The following is a 17490-nucleotide window of genomic DNA, read 5'->3' as shown; positions in this document are numbered from 1 at the left end:
AAGTTTTCTTGCTTAATCTTCCTATCTCTGCCCAGGGATGTAGGAGCCTAGTTGTCAGTCTCAACATCTACACCTTGACAATTTGGCACTTAACACGCTTGAGCCACCCCTGGGCAGTTCCAGGGCAAACGCTAGTCTTGATTCCCGGTCTTGGTCTACCTATGCAAACAGTCCTGTATCTGTCTTTGTGCACCTTGGCTGTGGGAACTAGAGAAATGGCTCAGAGCAAGGAAAGCTCTTGCTGAGGGGTCAGCTCTATTCCCAGCACCCACTTAGCTCATCCATCAGCTGCCTGTAACTCCAACCTCAGGGGATCTGACGCCCTCCTTCTGGTCTCCACTAGCACACGCACATACCCACACACAAATGCACGTAATCAGAACCGTTTCTTTAAGATCTTGACCATGCAGCCCAGGAGCTCGAGGTCCTTTTTCCTCACAACAGGACCTGAGCTATCAAACCCAACTAACAATTCCACTTCCGGGAAGCTATTCCTATATACTTGTATATTTTATATACTTTCAAAACCCAGAAGAGGCATAAATAGAAAGACCACTGTATGACATTAAAAGACACTCCTCATAAATAAAAATTAAAGGAGAATGTTGTGTTGGAATAAGCTCCTTTACTAGGTCTCACCAGATCAGGCTAAAAATCAGAATGATTGACAGCTGAGCAATGGTGGCACATGCCTTTAATCCCAGAATTGGGGAGGCAGAGGCAGGCGGATCTCTGAGTTTGAGGCCAACCCCAGTTAGTCTCCGCCACTGAACAAAAGATGCTGCCCTTTGTTCATAAGCCCCATTCAAGTGATCTGAACATTTTTTAGCTGTCTTGGGCACCCATGTGAATTTACATGCACCACATTGGGTGCCATAAGTAAACAGATTTTTCTTTTGACTACCATCTCACAAATAATGACAAAGAGCCTCTTTTAAATTATAAAGGCTAGGTCTTAGCTCAGGCTTGCTCTGAACTAGCTCTTATAACAAACTGACCCATTTATATTCGTCTACATTCCATCACGTAGCTCAGTTACCTTTCTCTTAGTACAGCACATCCAACTTGCTCTGAGTCTGCTGGCGACAATCTGTGCACCTAGATTCCTCCTCTTCTTCTAGTCCTCTCTTTTCCTGGAAGTCCTGCCTATCTCTCCTGCCTAACTATTGGCCATTTAGCTCTTTATTAAGCAAGCCAGAAGACATCTTAGTCAGAGACATAAACATTTTCACAATATAAATAAATATTCTACAACAGTTCTCCCTTTTGTCTAATTAAATAGACAAGGTTTTAACTCTAACATAGTAAAATTGTATACAATAAGAACACACACATGCACACAAAACATATAAATATTTTTTTAAAAAAAAGATGGGGCTGAGGACTGGAGAGGTGGCTCAGAGGTTAAAAGCATTGGTTGCTCTTCCAGAGGTCCTAAGTTCAATTCCCAGCAACCACATTTTGGCTCACAACCATCTGTAAGGAGATCTAGTGCCCTCTTCTGGCCTGTAGGCATACACACAGGCAGAACATTGTATACATAATAAATAAATCTTTCTTTAAAAAAAAAAGATGGGGCTGAGATGGCTTTCCTGTTGGGAGCTTGCATTGTTCTTGCAGAGGACTGGAGTTGATTTCCAGCCCCGGCTTCATGAAGTTCACACCTACTTTAACTCCAGTTCCAGGGGGGATTTAATTCCTCCTTGGGTCTTTGAGAGCACCTGCGCTCATTTGAACATACATACACATACACATAATTAAAAATAATAAAAGTAAATCTTATAAGATAAAAAGGTAGCTAAGTAGAATGGATAGAGAGACAATTGTTCCAATAAGGAGAATGTAAATGTTGAGAATTGCAGAATGCAGGTGATACACATATGGCTGCTTGCTATACAGTTACTTAAGCTTTTCTGTATGTTTACAGATTCTCATAGTAAAGATTTGAATAAAGCATAGCTCACTGACACAGTACTTGCCAACCATAATAAATTTTGGAGAAAATTATTTCCCCTTTCTCTTCTTTCTGAGATAGGGTTTCTCTGTGTAGCCCTGGCTGTTCTGGAATTCTCTCTGTAGTCCAGGCTGCCTCTGCCTCTCAAGAGCTGGGACTATAGGTATGTGCCACTTCTGCCCAGCTACTTTGTTTCTTGGTTGGTTGGATGGTTTTTTTGAGACAGGGTTTATATTTTATGCATGAGTACTCTGCATTCGCAGATGCCAGAAGAGGGCATCATATCCTGAGACAAGCGGGGACACAAAACCAGGGTGAACCCCAATATAGAGAATAAAGTTAATGCCTTTAAAAAGGGGGTAAAGTCTTTAAAGAGACAGAGTACAGATAGTTATAGACTAAAAGAAGTAAAGAAAAATAAGCCACAGCTGGGCGGTGGTGGCGCATGCCTTTAATCCCAGCACTCGGGAGGCAGAGGCAGGCAGATCTCTGAGTTCGAGGCCAGCCTGGTCTACGAGAGCTAGTTCCAAGACAGGCTCTAGAAACTACAGGGAAACTCTGTCTCGAAAAACCAAAAAGAAAAAAAGAAAAAAAAAAGAAAAATAAGCCACGTAAAAATGGAAAATTTACAGAGAGTCTGGATTCTTTGTATTATTGTGTTTTCTTTTTTTTTTTTTTTTCATTATTGTGTTTTCTTTGAATTTTTTGACTGTAAAGGAGCTAAGTACAGAGAGACATTTCATTATATGGGCTGCCAAGCTAAACCAAAATGGATATCAAAAGGGTATTATGATTTCAGAATTTGGGTTTAAGGATATGATGCTTTGGAGAGGGTCTTTTTTTGTTTTCACAGAGGATGAGACCCTGTGGATTGCTTCTATCCCAATATGGTATGATAGACCACGCCCTCCTGAAAGGTTGCTGTGAACACCCTCAGAAAATTACTTCACTCAACTGCCGACTGAGATGAACCTAGCAGACAGGTTATACCATGAAAGACCTGATTAACAGTGCCCCCATTCAGCACAAAGCAGTCTGGAGAGAAAAAACTGTGCGCATATTCCCAAATATTGTTTATAAATGTTCTTTTACATTTAAAGGGGGATATGATATAGGTATGAATAATTTGCTTTGGTATAAATCTTGACTTATTGATACAAGTTTAAGGTCAATTTTGTTATATGTATATGTATTTCTGATATTGATTAAGGTATTGTGATTGTGTAGTTCATTTAAAAATGTAATGTATAATTAGAAAATATAGGTTGTTAATGGATAATCATCGATAATAGTCAAGCTTGTAGTCATGTTAGTTAGTCTTTCTAGATTTGCATAGATATATTTCAGATAGGCATTCTTCATATCTTTCAAAGACTACAGAATATGGCATTTTAAATGTCTTAATAACTTAGGGTTTTTCATGACAATGAGACACATCTGCTCCTGGCAGCAGCAGCTACTTCAAGAGGAAGATGGGCATCGAAGAGGCTCCTTATGGAGTTTGATAGACATTTGGGCAAGAAACTGCTCTTGCCTGGACCGATGCATAAACTGGACACAGAGAACCCGCAGAGAGAGGACTGCTGAACTTGCCTAAAGGTGAGATGATCTTTCAGGGTTCCTGATTCATGAAAGAGTCTGTGAGACATTCTGCAGGACACAGCAGATACTGACTAAACTGCCTTTGAATTTTCCTGCTTCATGGAAATGTCTGCTGGATGCTATGGGCCTGTAGGCCAAAGATGGATGTCCCAATGGTACAGAGGAACTTTGGGTGACTGTCCAGCAGCGAGATGTCTCTGTCATTTCTAGAGTTTGTAAGTTGCTTACTTCTTGTTTAATTAGGTAATATTATATCCTTCTGGAGTCTTTGATGGAGTTGAAGAATGGATAGATAGTTATGGTTTTCCTTAGTTATGATAAAAGATAAAATAGATATAAATATTGTAGCTGTAATTCTTGCTTGATAACTGTTTTGTTATATGTAATTTTACTATGTTAAAGTGAAAGCCTTTCTTTTTTTGTTTAAACAGAAAAAGGGGAAATGATGAAGGAGGGTCAGTTGTCTATGTGTTACTTTCATTGGTTAATAAAGAAACTGCTTGGCCCTTTGATAGAACATAGGTGGGTGGAGTAGACAGAACAGAATTGTGGGAAAAAGAAAGCAGAGTCAGGCAGATGCCTCAGGCACACGCCATGCCTCTCCTCTCTGAGACAGACGCAGGTTAAGATCTGTCCTGGTAAGCCACCACCTTGTGGTGCTACACAGATTACTAAATATGGGTTAAAGCAAGATGTGAGAATTAGCCAATAAGAGGCTGAAATTAATGGGCCAAGCAGTGTTTAAATGAATACAGTTTCCGTGTAATTATTTGGGGTAAAGCTAGCTGGCGGCCGGGATCCAGGCAGCAGGAAGCAGCCCACAGCTCCCTCTACAGAATCAGCATGAAGTAGCCTAGAAAACTATACCCAAATTCCCAAAAAATGGATTATGGATGTTTGTTTTGTTTAATGTGTTGGTTACAAGTTGTTATGGATAATGGTCAGGAAGAAAGCTAAACAAAAAAATTAGATTCAAGGTTTTTGTTTTGAAAAAAAACAAGCATAACCCTGTCTCAAAAAAAAAAAAAAAAAAGAAAGAAAGAAAAGGAAAAGCAAAAAGAGGATATAAATATGATAAGATAGAAAGGTAGATGATTGAACCTACGTTTTAAAAGTAACTATTAGTTTTAATGTTTTACATTCATTTTAATTTATATATTGTATACAAATTTTTTATATTGATACAAATTGGGATTAATTTTGTTAAAAACATACTATATATACGTTCCTAAATTTTTTCAGGGTATTGTACATATACAGCTCATTTAGCAATGTAATGCAAATTTCTAGTCCTTGAAAATTATTATCAATTGCTTAGAATAATAAAAATATATAAGTTAGTAGTTAATCACCTAGTATAATCAAACTTGTAGTCACATTAGGTATGTTTTCAAGATCAAATGAAGATATAATTTAGATAGATAGGTCATCTTAAAACTCTTCAGCGAGCCGGGCGGTGGTGGCGCACGCCTTTAATCCCAGCACTCGGGAGGCAGAGGCAGGCGGATCTCTGTGAGTTCGAGACCAGCCTGGTCTACAAGAGCTAGTTCCAGGACAGGCTCCAAAGCCACAGAGAAACCCTGTCTCGAAAAAAAAAAAAACAAAAACAAAAAAAAAACCTCTTCAGCGATCTACAGAATATGGCATTTAAGATGTTTTAATAACCTAGCTTCTTCTTTTTTTATATGACAATAAGACATGTCTGCTCCTGGAAGCACCAGTCTACTTCATAGAAGACTACGGGCATTGAAGAAACTCCACATGGAGTTTACTTTCTGTAAGCCACTGGGCAAGAAAATGCCCCTGCCTCCACTGCTGACATTATGCTGTCCTAATTAGACAAGAAGGACACAAAATATCTTGCTTCACAGAAAAGTCTGCCGAATATGCTAGGCCTGTCAGCTGAAGACGGATGCCCCAACACTGCAGAGGAACTTTGGGTGACTGTCCAGGCAGCCAGCTGTTTCTGTCATTACTCACATTTTTTGGAAGTCGCTTGCTTGCACTTCTGCTTACTCAGTTAATATTTCCTTCTTGGGTCTCTGAGGGAGTTGAAGATTAGATAGTTATAGTTATAATTTACCGGACACAGAAAGCAAGTTATGATAGAAATTAAATTAGGTAGAAAACTTTGGACTCACCAAGATATGATAGATATGAAATATTTTCTCTGAATTTGTCAAATGAAAATGGACTAGACATTTTTGACATATTTATTGCCTGTATATATTGTATATAGTCGATGTACTTACTGTATATAGTTTTCTTGTATTAGTTATAGCCTTTTTAATTTTTTTTAGATGAAAAGGGGAAACATAGTGGCATTTCAACTGTATTTTAATAAATAAAGATTGCCTTAAGATCTGAGAGTGAAACAGTCCCACTGGTTAGCTTTACAGACCAGATTATAATGACACACAGTAGCCATAATGACACACACCTTTAATCTCAGTAGCCATAATGACACACACTTTAAATCTCAATAGCCATAAAGACACACACCTTTAATCCCCATAGCCACCCTAGTTGCCATAGAAATTGGGCGGTGCATGCCTTTGATCCCAGCCCGCCAAGAGGATTATAAAATGGGGGAAGACAGCTCTCAAATGCAGTCTCCTTCTGAGATTCCAGGAAGCAGAATCACCATTTCAGACTGAGGTTGAGGTAAGAGGCAGTGGCCAGCTATTTTGCTTTTTAGGTCTTGAGGTTGAAACCCAATTTCTGACCCTGAGCTTTTATTAATCGTGCTTCACTGTTATAGATGGTTGTGAGCCTCCATGTGATTACTGAGACTTGAACTCAGGACCTTTGGAAGAGCAGCCAGTGCTGTTAATCCCTGAGCCAACTCTCCAGCCCCTGTCCTTTCCCCCCTCCCCCAGACAGGATTTCTTTGTGTAGCCCTGGCTGTCCTGGAACTCTCTATGTGGACAGGGCTGGCCTTGAATTCACAGAGATCTGCCTGTCTCTGCCTCCTGTTGTAGGAATCTAACAGTCACTGTAGATAGGGTAATCATCAGAACAGAATAGGTGCTTTCTATAAGAAGCTTAAATAAGTCTTGGTGGGAACCAGTGATGGTTGCCTGTGGTTTACAGAGCTGTCTTTCTAAAGCGGCTTTGCAGCCTTTGCACGACTCTGGTCACAGATGCTTCTGGCACACCTGGAACTCTTGGATTATTGGGTACTGCAAACACAATATGGACTAAAGTGACTGGGGCGTGATGCTTTCCTTCAGAGGACATGTAGATTAGATCAGGAGCTTTGGTATGAGGAACTTGTTTGCCCAAAAAACACCGAAAAAAAAAAACCAGCTTTGTGTAACAATAAATAAACCATTCAAGGTTTAGTCCATGAGAGGCTGGACCTCCCTGCTGCCACACAGGCCTAAAGAACCTTCTGAGTGCTGGGATTGAAAGTGTGCAGCATCACCGCCTGGCGTCGCTTCCTCCATCTTAACTCTGCCAACTTTACTGAAAAGAGAAAAGAACAAACACAACACAAACCCCAAAATTCTCCAGTTAAGAAGCTGCTGGGAGGACCTACAGCACCAGCTAAGGCTCACAGGAGAAGTCTCATGGCCAGAACACTAGGTGAGCCTAACTAAGCACCCTGAGAAGGGTGTTTGGACCGAAGACCAATCATAGACGTTTGCTTTGGACAAACTTCAGCTGTTTGTTTTGGACCAATCACAGTCTTGCCTCTCAAGTACCTACAAGAGACACTGAGACTCAAGCTTGGAGTAATCATTACCCTGCCTCTTAGCACCGATCGGGGTCATATTTTGCTAGGTCACAAAGAGACACGTTCCCCCTCTGCCTAGATGGAAATAGTTGCAAGATCAGAGTTCACTGAGGCTTCTTGATAAGAAATAAGTTGGCATAGCAGATTTTCCAACAGCCCTCACCAAAGCTGTGCCTTCAGGAAAGCAATCCTGTAAGCAATCCTCTGATCCTTAGTTTTCTCCAGGTGTCTGGAGTGTTTCAGCTGGCTGGTGCTGGCATAATCCAGTCCAGATGGCTGTTTGACTGACAGGTCTTTTACATAAGGCAACAGAAGAAAGTCCACCAGCTGCTAATTAGGGAATTAGATTGCCCCGCTCCCCAAAGGCTCTGCTTATTCGCAGGAGAGAGAAGCAGTAAGAACCTGCAGAACTTCTCATTAGCGTGTAATAGTGATTTTAACAGATGTTACAATGCTCTACAAATGCCCAGCACCTGCTCACCCTATTATATTATGCTTCTGTGCCAATGAGACAGACAAAGGGAATCCACGTCCTTGTGGCACGATTGAGCATCCTTTGGATAAATACCCAAAAGTGGTATTATTGGGTCTTGAGGAAGGTTGTTTCCTCATTTTCTGAGAAATCACCACACTGACATCCAAAGGGGTTGTACCAGCTTGCATTCCCACCAGCAATGCAGAAGTGTTCCCTTTTCCCCACAACCTCTCCAGCATAAGTTGTCATCAGTGTTTTTGATCTTGGCCATTCTTACAGGTGTAAGATGGAATCTCAGAGTTGTTTTGATTTGCATTTCTCTGATGGCTAAGGATGTTGAACATTTCCTTAAGTGTATTTCAGCCATTTTAGATTCCTCTGTTGAGAGTTCTCTGTTTAGGTCTGTACTCCATTTTTTTTTTTTTATTGGATTATGTGATCTTTTGGTGTCCAATTTCTTGAGTTCTTTGTATATTTTGGAGATCAGACCTCTGTCTGATGTGGGGTTAGTGAAGATCTTTTCCCATTCTGTAGGCTATCGTTTTGTCTTGTTGACCGTGTCCTTTGCTTTACAGAAGCTTTTCAGTTTCAGGAGGTCCCATTTATTGTTTCTCTCAGAGTCTGTGCTGCTGGAAGTGGTTCCCTGTGCCAATGTGTTCAAGTGTACTTCCCACTTTCTCTTCTATAGGTTCAGTGTGGCTGGCTTTATGTTGAGGTCTTTGATCCATTTGGACTTGAGTTTTGTGCATGGTGATAGATATGGGTCTATTTTCATTCTTCTACATGTTGATATCCAGTTATGCCAGCACCACTTGTTAAATATACAGCCAGGACTGTTACACAGAGAAACTGTCTAAAAAAAAAAAAAAAATTGCAGTTTCAGCAAAAGTGAGTCCAGCAAAGGAGTCCCACAGACCCACAGATGGCCGCAGAGGGTTAAGGGCCACCGACACTTAATTATTAGGTGGATTAGATGGATGTTCATGTATGTATTAAAATAATAACCGAGACGGGCTGTGGCACAAGCACTGGTGAGGCAGAGCCCGGCCTAGATATCAAGTTCCAGGCCGGAGGAGATTACATAGTGGGACCTCATCAATAATAATGATGATGATGCCAAAAACATTTTATGAGTTTAGAGCTATGTTTCACGTAACTAGCCAAGCATGGTAATCCATACCTCTAATTCCAGCTCTCTGAAGGCTGAGACGGGTATTCCGTCCAGCAGACATACCCCACCCTTCACCCCCGCCCCAGTTACGTGCCATGAGAGCTTGGGACAAAAGGGACCTGCACACTTGGGGCAGTGCATTCATTTAAATGCTTAAACCCAGAAGCAGCCCTAGTATGAAGAGAGGAACCATCCAAGGCATCGAGGGGGGGGAGCAGGTTGAGTGAGCAGGAGCAGGGTCAGGACCAGGACTGCAGGGGCTCGGAAGCCTGGCATCCGCCTGGCCACACGGATGTGGAGACCTGGAGGGGTTCTGCAAGGGTAGCCTGGAGGCTAAAGTGGGGGCTGGCGGCTTGCATAGGATTGCCGCTCCCCCCTTTTAGTGGACTCTGCTGCAGGCCCGCGGATCCCGCCAAACCCTATTCTCCCCCATTTCCCCTCCTAGCCTTCGTCATCCGAGTTGCGGTCTGGGTACTGGAAGCAGAGATCCAGGGCACTGGGTTTAGCCAAACAGGATCTCGGAAATCATTCAGGGACAGGACGGCTCCGGGCAGAGATCCTGCCCTTCTTCAACTCCGCCACTCCAGGCCTCTCGGAAACACGCTCCTTCGGCCCTGGGCCCCATGGCCGATAAGAAACTGGTGGTGGTTTTTGGAGCCACAGGTGAGCGAGCCAGGCCTGGCAAGGTCGGCCGAGCTGGGGCCTCCTGCCCCTCGTTTGTAGGAAGAGCGGCTGTGGTTCCCACACGCATATGGCTGGGCGGGGGCGGCAAAACCTGAGTACAGATTATATATATATATAATATATATAATATATATATATAATATAATATATATATAATATTATATATATATATATATATGGGCGGAAGTGGTGGCTCACACCTTTAATCTGAGGACTCAGAAGGCAGAGGCACGAGGCTGAGAGTTTCAAGGCCAGGTGGTCTATAGAGCAACTTCCGTGTGCGTGCAAGCCTGTGCACATGCCTATTTGCGCAGGATACCAAATTAAATTTTCTTCCTCCCCCAGATAACAAATTTTCTTGGTGTTGTACCAGAGTAAATATAAATATCGGCCACATTTTCAAACAGCAGCATGTAACTTTGCTTCCATACACTTTTCTGTCTGCTCTGTTTTCCTTTCAGAAACACCACTCAACGTAAAATAGATGAATAACGCACCGCCAGGGTTCAGCAGCAGTTCAGCATGCAATTGAGGGGTGGAGCCTTTGCCCAGTATTTGGGAAGTCCTAGGTTTAATCATCAGCCCTGGAAAAGGTTTTGCTTTTTGTTTGTTTGTTTGTTTTTGTTTTTAAGAATTTATATATCTGAAAGGAAAAAAAAAGGCTAATCTTAGTATTTGGGAGGAGAAGCAGGTGGGTCTCTGACTTCCAGGCCAAGACCCTTCTCAAAATAAAATAATGGGGCTGGAAAGATGCTTTTTTTTTTTTTTTTTTAAAGTCCTGGCATTCACTCTGTTGACCAGACAGGCCTCAAACTCAGATCCATATGCCTTTGCTTCCTGAGTGCTGGGCTTAAAGGTTTGGGTCAGCACACTTTTTTTAAAATATGTATTTATTTATTTATTATGTATACAATATTTTGTATGTGTGTATGCCTAAAGGCCAGAAGAGGGTGCCAGACCTCATTACAGATGGTTGTGAGCCACCATGTGATTGCTGGGAATTGAACTCAGGACCTTTGGAAGAGCAAGCAATGCTCTTAACCTCTGAGCCATCTCTCCAGCCCCCCCAATTTTCCTTTTTTAAGGTGGATTGTGTCATCAAGGCAGCTGGCTTTAAACTCCTGAGGTCCAAACTGCCCTCTCTCATTAGCTCCTGGAGTAGCTGAGACAACAGGTAGACTGTCCACCACCTGGCTAGGAAATTTTATGATAGGAGGCTGGGATGCTGGGCGGTGGTGGCACATGCCTTTAATCCCAGCACTCAGAAGACAGAGGCAGGTGGATCTCTGAGTTCAAAGCCAGCCTGGTCTACAAAGTGAGTTCCAGAACAGACAGGTTGTTATACAGAGGAACCCTGTATAAGCAAACAAACAAACAATAAATAAATAAATAAATGGAAGCTGGAGAGAGGGCTCAGGGTTGTAGAGGTTTGGTTTGGTTTCCGGCAACCCCACCTGGCTGCTCACAGCGATCTGTAACTCCAGTTCCAGGGGATCTGAGGCCCTCACCTGGCCTCCTCAGGTACTGCACATAACATACTACATGCAAGCAAAATGCTGATACACATAATAAAAATAAAGTTTTAAAAAGGAAAGTCTTGTAAAGGACATACATGTGCTGTGAGCTAGGAATGTAAATGGGGACTAGTGAGACGGCTCGGCAGGGAAGAGTGCCCACCACCAACACTGCTGCTTGGACCTTCTCACGTGCGTGTGCAAACACACACAGTACAAATATGTGAAAAAACCAGAAATGTAGACTAATCTTGAACTGACAGAAGCAGTCACCAGAGGCCACAAATATGATTCCATCTGCATGAAAGTCAACAAAGGGCAAATCCCAAGAAAATGGCTGACAACTTAGTGGAAGGGAACTGAGGCCTCTTTTGTGGTGAGGACACATGATGGTGGGAGGAGATTAAGAATGGTTACCCAGGGGGCTGGGGAGATGGCTCAGTGGTTAAGAGCATTGCCTGCTCTTCCAAAGGTCCTGAGTTCAATCCCCAGCAACCACATGGTGGCTCACAACCATCTGTAATGGGGTCTGGCGCCCTCTTCTGGCCTTCAGGCATACACACAGACAGAATATTGTATACATAATAAATAAATAAATATTTAAAAAATAAGAATGGTTACCCAACTCACAGGTTATATTAAAAGGCATTTTATTATACATTTTATTCCTTCGTTATTTTGTATGTGTATGTATGGTGCTCGGGATTGAGCCTAGGGTCTCATACATTCTAGGAAAACATGGCAGCTGAACTGTACTATCAGCCCTTGAATTATACATTTTAAAAAGGCAAAGCGCTGCTTACGGGAGACCTGACTTCACCTCCCGGCATCCATGTTGGGTTGCTCACAGCTGTCTGCAGTTCTGATTTCAGGGGATATGATGCCCTTTTCTGGCCTCCATGAACACTGGACACACATATGCTATGCATGCACACATGCAGGCAAGCACTCACACGCATCAGTCCAGTAAACGGCATGCTGTGGTGGCTCATGCCTGTATTCCCAACGTTCTGGAGAAAGAGGTAAGAAGGAAAAAAAGTTCAGTCTCTACACAAAAACCCTAGTAAAGATGAGTGTGGTAGTGTATTTATTTAACCCTAACATTGCAGGGGAATCTCTAAGTTCAGGGCCAGCCTAGTCTACATGGGAGTTCCAGGTCAACAGTGAGATTCTCTCTCAAAATAAAACAAAGCAACCTCCCCCAAATCTAGAAAACCTAGAAGTAGTTTAAGAACACTCGTGTTTCCTGGCTTTTTTTTTTTTTTTTTTTTTTTTTTTTTCCTCGTGGAGCAATCCCTGCTGGGCTGTACTCTGGCTCTGACACTAGCAGTTGTGACCCCAGAGAACTTTTTGATTCTTCACAGGTGCCCAAGGTGGCTCAGTGGCACGCACCTTGCTGGAAGATGGGACATTCCGGGTTCGAGTGGTAACAAGGAACCCTGAGCAGAGAGCCGCCCAGGAGCTGAAGCTGCGAGGAGCGGAAGTGGTACGAGGAGACCAGGATGACGAGGCCAGCATGGAGCTGGCACTGGCTGGGGCTCACGCCAGCTTCATCGTGACCAACTACTGGGAGACGTGCAGCCAGGACCGAGAAGTCAAGCAGGTAAGGGTGTGAGAAGATGGGGGCCTGGTTCAGTGTGGACACACTGTGGACCCCAGATGATGTAGAAGGCAGTTTTGACTTTCCAGGGAGGGCTGAGCATTTCAGGTCTTGCTCCTTTCTTGTCTCTCTCCAAACACAGATGGAGGACACACCCTTTACCTAGCTCTTGGACACATGCCATCCTACGGCAGATGGGACAAACATCTGACTGAGACAGATTTGTCTCCCTAACCCTAGGAAACCTGTGAGCCTCCTGGGGCGACAATAACCATATTCCAGGTAGTCCAAAGCCACAGAGATTGTCTCACAGTTCTGAAAGTTGGAGATCCAGATTAAGGTGGCAGCAAGGTCACAGTCCCTTCTCACTTGAGGAGTGCTTCTCGGCTCTTCCATCTCCTGTGCTCTAGGTGTGCCTAAACTTATGTATCAAATAGTCCTTCTTCCATATCTTCCTGGCTCCTTGTGTGTTTTATTTTGGCAGGAAGGGGTGAGACAAGGTCTTGCTATGTAGCCCAAGTATAATCTTGAATGCTAGGATTACAGGCATATGCCACCATGCCTAGCTTGATTTTTTTTTTCTTTTGTTTATGACATTGTCTATGTTACTTTTCCATTGTTGTGAAGGAACACCATGACTAAGGCAAATTATAAAAGAAAACGTTTATTAGTGCTCACGGTTCCAGAGAGTTTGAGTTCATGATCATGGTAGGAAGTATGGCAGCAGACAGGGAGGCATGGCACTGGAGCAGTATCCTGATCCATGGGCATGGCATAAAGCTCAAAGAGCTGCCAGAGTATAGGCTTTTGAAACCTAAAAACCCATCCCCAGTGCCCCACACTGACAAAGCCGTATCTCCTAATTCTTCCCAAACAGTCCCACCAGCGGGACTGAGTTTTCAAGCCTATAGGGGTTCTCATTCAAGCCACCACATGTGTCTTGTCTGTATGTCTATGGCACCCCCTGCATGCATTTCTCACAGAGGCCAGAAGAGGGCATCAGGTTCCCCCCTGGAACTGGAGTTACCGACAGTTGGGAGCTGCTGTGTGGGTGCTGGGAAATGAACCTGGGTCCTCTGGAAGAGCAGTCAGCGCCCTTAGCCAATGAACCATCTCTCCAGACCCTCGGATTTAGGATTCGTGTGATTAATAATCTAGGATGATCAAATATCAAGACTGTTAATGCTATTTACAAAGACCCTGTCACCAAATTAAATCACATGTACAAGTTTGTAGGGGTAAGATATGGGTAGATCTTTTGCGGGGGACTGCGATTTCATACCCCCAACTTTAGTGGCATGGATCGTTGTTTATTAACCAGTGGGGTCACAATGGTTGGACCATTTGTCCTGGTCACACAGCCCAGGTGAACCTGAGTGGGCCTTGGTGCTTAACCATCAAGCTGTTGCTTCTCCAAAGGTGACTTTGAGCTCACCAATGAAGTCAGCAGACTTCCGTGGTCAGCAAAGATGGGGTATGCACAACAAAAGGGCTCCTCTGCACCCCTTCTCAGGGCAGGCTTGCTCTAAATTTTTCTTTTTCTATTTTTAAATAGGGTCTCATGTAGCTGAGGTTGGCCTTGAACCCCCAATCTTCCTGGCTTTACCTCTGATCTATCCCTTAGTGTGCATAGTTGAAAATGTGTGATCTTAAAGGTCACCCTGGAGTTTGAAAGCTTAGTGTAGTGATGCACTTGAGCAGTATTCCAGAGCAGAGGCTTCCTCGGGGTAGTTGGGTCTGGCTTTTAACATCACAGGTGGGGTGCCGTGGAGTTAATCCTTGTGCAGAGGACGGTTAGGGACACACAGCCTTCCTCTTCTTACCCTGCTGTCTCTCCTTCCTGCTTACCAGGGCAAGCTTCTAGCGGATCTGGCCAAACGCTTGGGCCTCCATTATGTTGTCTATAGTGGCCTGGAGAACATTAGGAAGTTGACGGCGGGAAGGCTGGCAGCAGGCCACTTTGATGGCAAAGGGGAGGTGGAGGAGTACTTCCGAGACATCGGTGTTCCCATGACCAGCGTGCGCCTGCCTTGCTATTTTGAGAACCTCCTTTCCTATTTCCTGCCCCAGAAAGCTGCAGATGGACAGAGCTACTTGCTGCGTGAGTGTTCCCTACCCCACACAGTGAAACACAGTTCGCAGCATAGGAAGCAACAGTGGGGTTGTCACCAGATCACGCTGGGTCTAAGACCAGGCTCGAGACTGGGAGTCATCTAACTTAGGCAGGCCTCAACGTTCTGTGAAATGGGTTTAACACAATGGTTCCTTAGAGTAATGAGAGAACCAGCCAGGGTTATTACTGCTCTCAGAACAGGAAGCAGAGGATGTAGACAGTACCTGCTGGCCAGTCTGTAAACACACTGGATGCCTGACCCAGCCTGGAAGGGAGCTTCGGCCAACTAGTGTCCTGCCAGTGGGTCAGTGGATTAGAGCAGCATGGGGAAGAGGCCAAAGCTGGAGGGGCTGGTACCTGGGCTCATTCTCTGCCCTCTGGCGATCTGTCACTCACCTTCTCGTGAGGATACCGGTGTTGACAGAGTTTAGGAGTCCTATCTGCCCAGTGAATGACAGACCAACACTGTCATGTGTGGATGCCCAGAGGACGGGCTGCTGGGAAAACCAGCTGCCAATCCCTTCCCCGAGGACACTTATCTGTTCTCACAGACTTGCCCATGGGTGACGTCCCTATGGATGGGATGGCGGTGAGCGACCTGGGCCCTGTGGTGCTCAGCTTGCTGAAGAAGCCAGAGGAGTATGTGGGGCAGAACCTCGGGCTCAGCACCTGCAGGCACACAGCAGAGGAGTACGCGGCGCTTCTTACCCGACACACTGGCAAGACTGTACAGCATGCAAAGGTGGGTCCTCCCCAGAGCTCTGAAGGCCTGGATCTTGCACGATGTCCCCAACTCCCAAAAGGTTGTTTTTTTTTTTTTTTTTAAAAAGAGGTGGGACTAAGCCAGTGTTGTAGAAGACCTAAGGAACTCAAGAGTTCAGATTGGGTTTGGAAGAAAAATGGAATAAATGGTTTTTGCTTTTGAACGAGGAAGTGATGTGGCTGATTTCCGCTCTGAAGGGCACTGATGGCTTTCATCTCATGACTCTGAAAGAACAGCCTTTAAGCTGATCAGCGCCAGGGAGCCTGTGAAGAGCCACGGTTTCCATGCTTCTGGCTTTCTAGCTGGAAGTATTCATGTGGTCTCACAGTGAGGGCCTGACTTAGTGACTGCAGGGCCAACCAGCTACACCCTGGCTTCCCTAGGCTTGGAAGGAAGTCAAACCTACCTGGCATCGCCAGGGCTGTGGAGGAGGCAGACATGTGGGTTCTCTGTTTCCAGACAACTCCTGAGGAATATGAGAAGCTTGGCTTCCCGGGAGCCCGAGACTTGGCCAACATGTTCCGTTTCTATGCCCTGAAACCTGACCGGAACATTGACTTAACCCTGCAACTCAACCCCAAGGCCCAGACTTTGGACCAGTGGCTGGAACAGCACAAAGGGGACTTTGCACAGCTGTGATCTTGAAGCCCTCTTCTGGGGAATGAGAGGTACAACCATCCTTTGTGTAGTTTTGTGGATTGGGGTTTTTTCCCTTCAAATAAAACCACTGTTCTCACAGATGGTTTCCCAGAAGGCCTGTCTGTGGGAAGTGAGTTGGAGTGGCAGCTGCATGAAAATGGGCCCTGACGGCACAGAAATGGTGGCAGGAGGCACCAAGTAGGCATAAGGGCTCATTTGGCACCTTTAAAGTAATGGAGTAGTGACTCCACTCTCAGGCAGAGAAAAGCCTCATCCAGCCACCAGCCGCAGTGCCTCTGATACTCCAGCAGGCAGGGCCAGAGGCACTGAGGCGGCCTGTGCATTCGTTCTGAATGAGGGTGACTAATGTAGACGTCCTTGACGCTTGTCCTTCCCTCTCTTCACCACAACTCTGGACAGGTGTAGCCAAGCTAGGGATAACCTTCAAAGGAGCCTGGAAAGGAAAGGGGGCCAGGGAGAAGGCTCAGCAGTGAAGTGCTTGCTGTGCAAGCATGAAGTCCTGAGTTCGGATCCCTGACACCACTTACGCAGACAGGCAGGTGTGGACCTACAGTTGCAGGAAGGTTTCTGGAGCTCACTGGCCCTCTAGTCTTAACTTGAACCAGTGAGCGTCAGGCCTGCCACACAGGATCAGGCAGGGAGCGATGAAAGAAGGGTGTCCAACATCAGTTTCTGTCCTTCGTGCCTACACAGGCATGTTCACCTGTACATGTGTGTAACATGTATGCTTACAACACACCCATACAAAAAGAGCAAATGAAACGTGGCAGCTGTGGATCACTGTGGAGATGAGGTGGTGGTGCCTGTGGCTAAGAGCAACATGATAAGTCAGCTTGCCTCTAAGCCCATCAGAGGGAGCAACAAAGGCCCAGAAAGCCCAGACACCTGTAATTTCACGGCGAAGTCCATGAATTTCCACCCATGTATGGGCTTGTCTGACCACATCTTTTCCTGCCCATCCCTGACACCAGACTGCGCCAGCAAGGAAAGGAGCAGCAATCCCATCAAATGCATCCTACCAGAGACTCTTGACTGAGGCATCTTTGACATTTACGGTGCCATACCCTAAAATATAGGGTAAACAAACCAGTTAACACTGTCTGCCTTGAGGAAACTTTTTTTTTTGAGACAGGGTTTCTCTGCATAGCCTTGGTTATCCTTGAACTCACTTCTGTAGTCCAGGTTGGCCTCAAACTCATCGAGATCCACCTGCCT

General features: G+C 44.8%; 1 protein-coding gene across 1 annotated transcript; it reads left to right on the top strand.

Moving 5' to 3' along the window:
• The first annotated feature begins 9350 nt into the window (after nt 1-9350).
• Nmral1 (NmrA like redox sensor 1) lies at nt 9351-16353 on the top strand. The gene is made up of 5 exons (XM_038324946.2): nt 9351-9604; nt 12504-12742; nt 14591-14840; nt 15404-15594; nt 16075-16353. The coding sequence occupies exons 1-5, from the start codon at nt 9565-9567 to the stop codon at nt 16252-16254; spliced, it is 900 nt and encodes a 299-aa protein (XP_038180874.1). The 5' UTR covers nt 9351-9564; the 3' UTR covers nt 16255-16353.
• Nucleotides 16354-17490: the final 1137 nt, after the last annotated feature.

This window comes from Arvicola amphibius, chromosome 4 (assembly GCF_903992535.2).
Source record: "Arvicola amphibius chromosome 4, mArvAmp1.2, whole genome shotgun sequence".
NCBI lineage: Eukaryota > Metazoa > Chordata > Mammalia > Rodentia > Cricetidae > Arvicola > Arvicola amphibius.
The sequence above is the reverse complement of the archived record's forward strand: the minus strand, read 5'-3'. Positions and strand labels throughout refer to the sequence as shown.

Coding starts and splice junctions, on each gene's coding strand:
- Nmral1 (XM_038324946.2), top strand. CDS start 9,565: ATGGCCGATAAGAAACTGGTGGTGGTTTTTGGAGCCACAG. Junction 9,605..12,503: donor GGTGGTTTTTGGAGCCACAG/GTGAGCGAGCCA, acceptor GATTCTTCACAG/GTGCCCAAGGTGGCTCAGTG. Junction 15,595..16,074: donor AGACTGTACAGCATGCAAAG/GTGGGTCCTCCC, acceptor CTCTGTTTCCAG/ACAACTCCTGAGGAATATGA.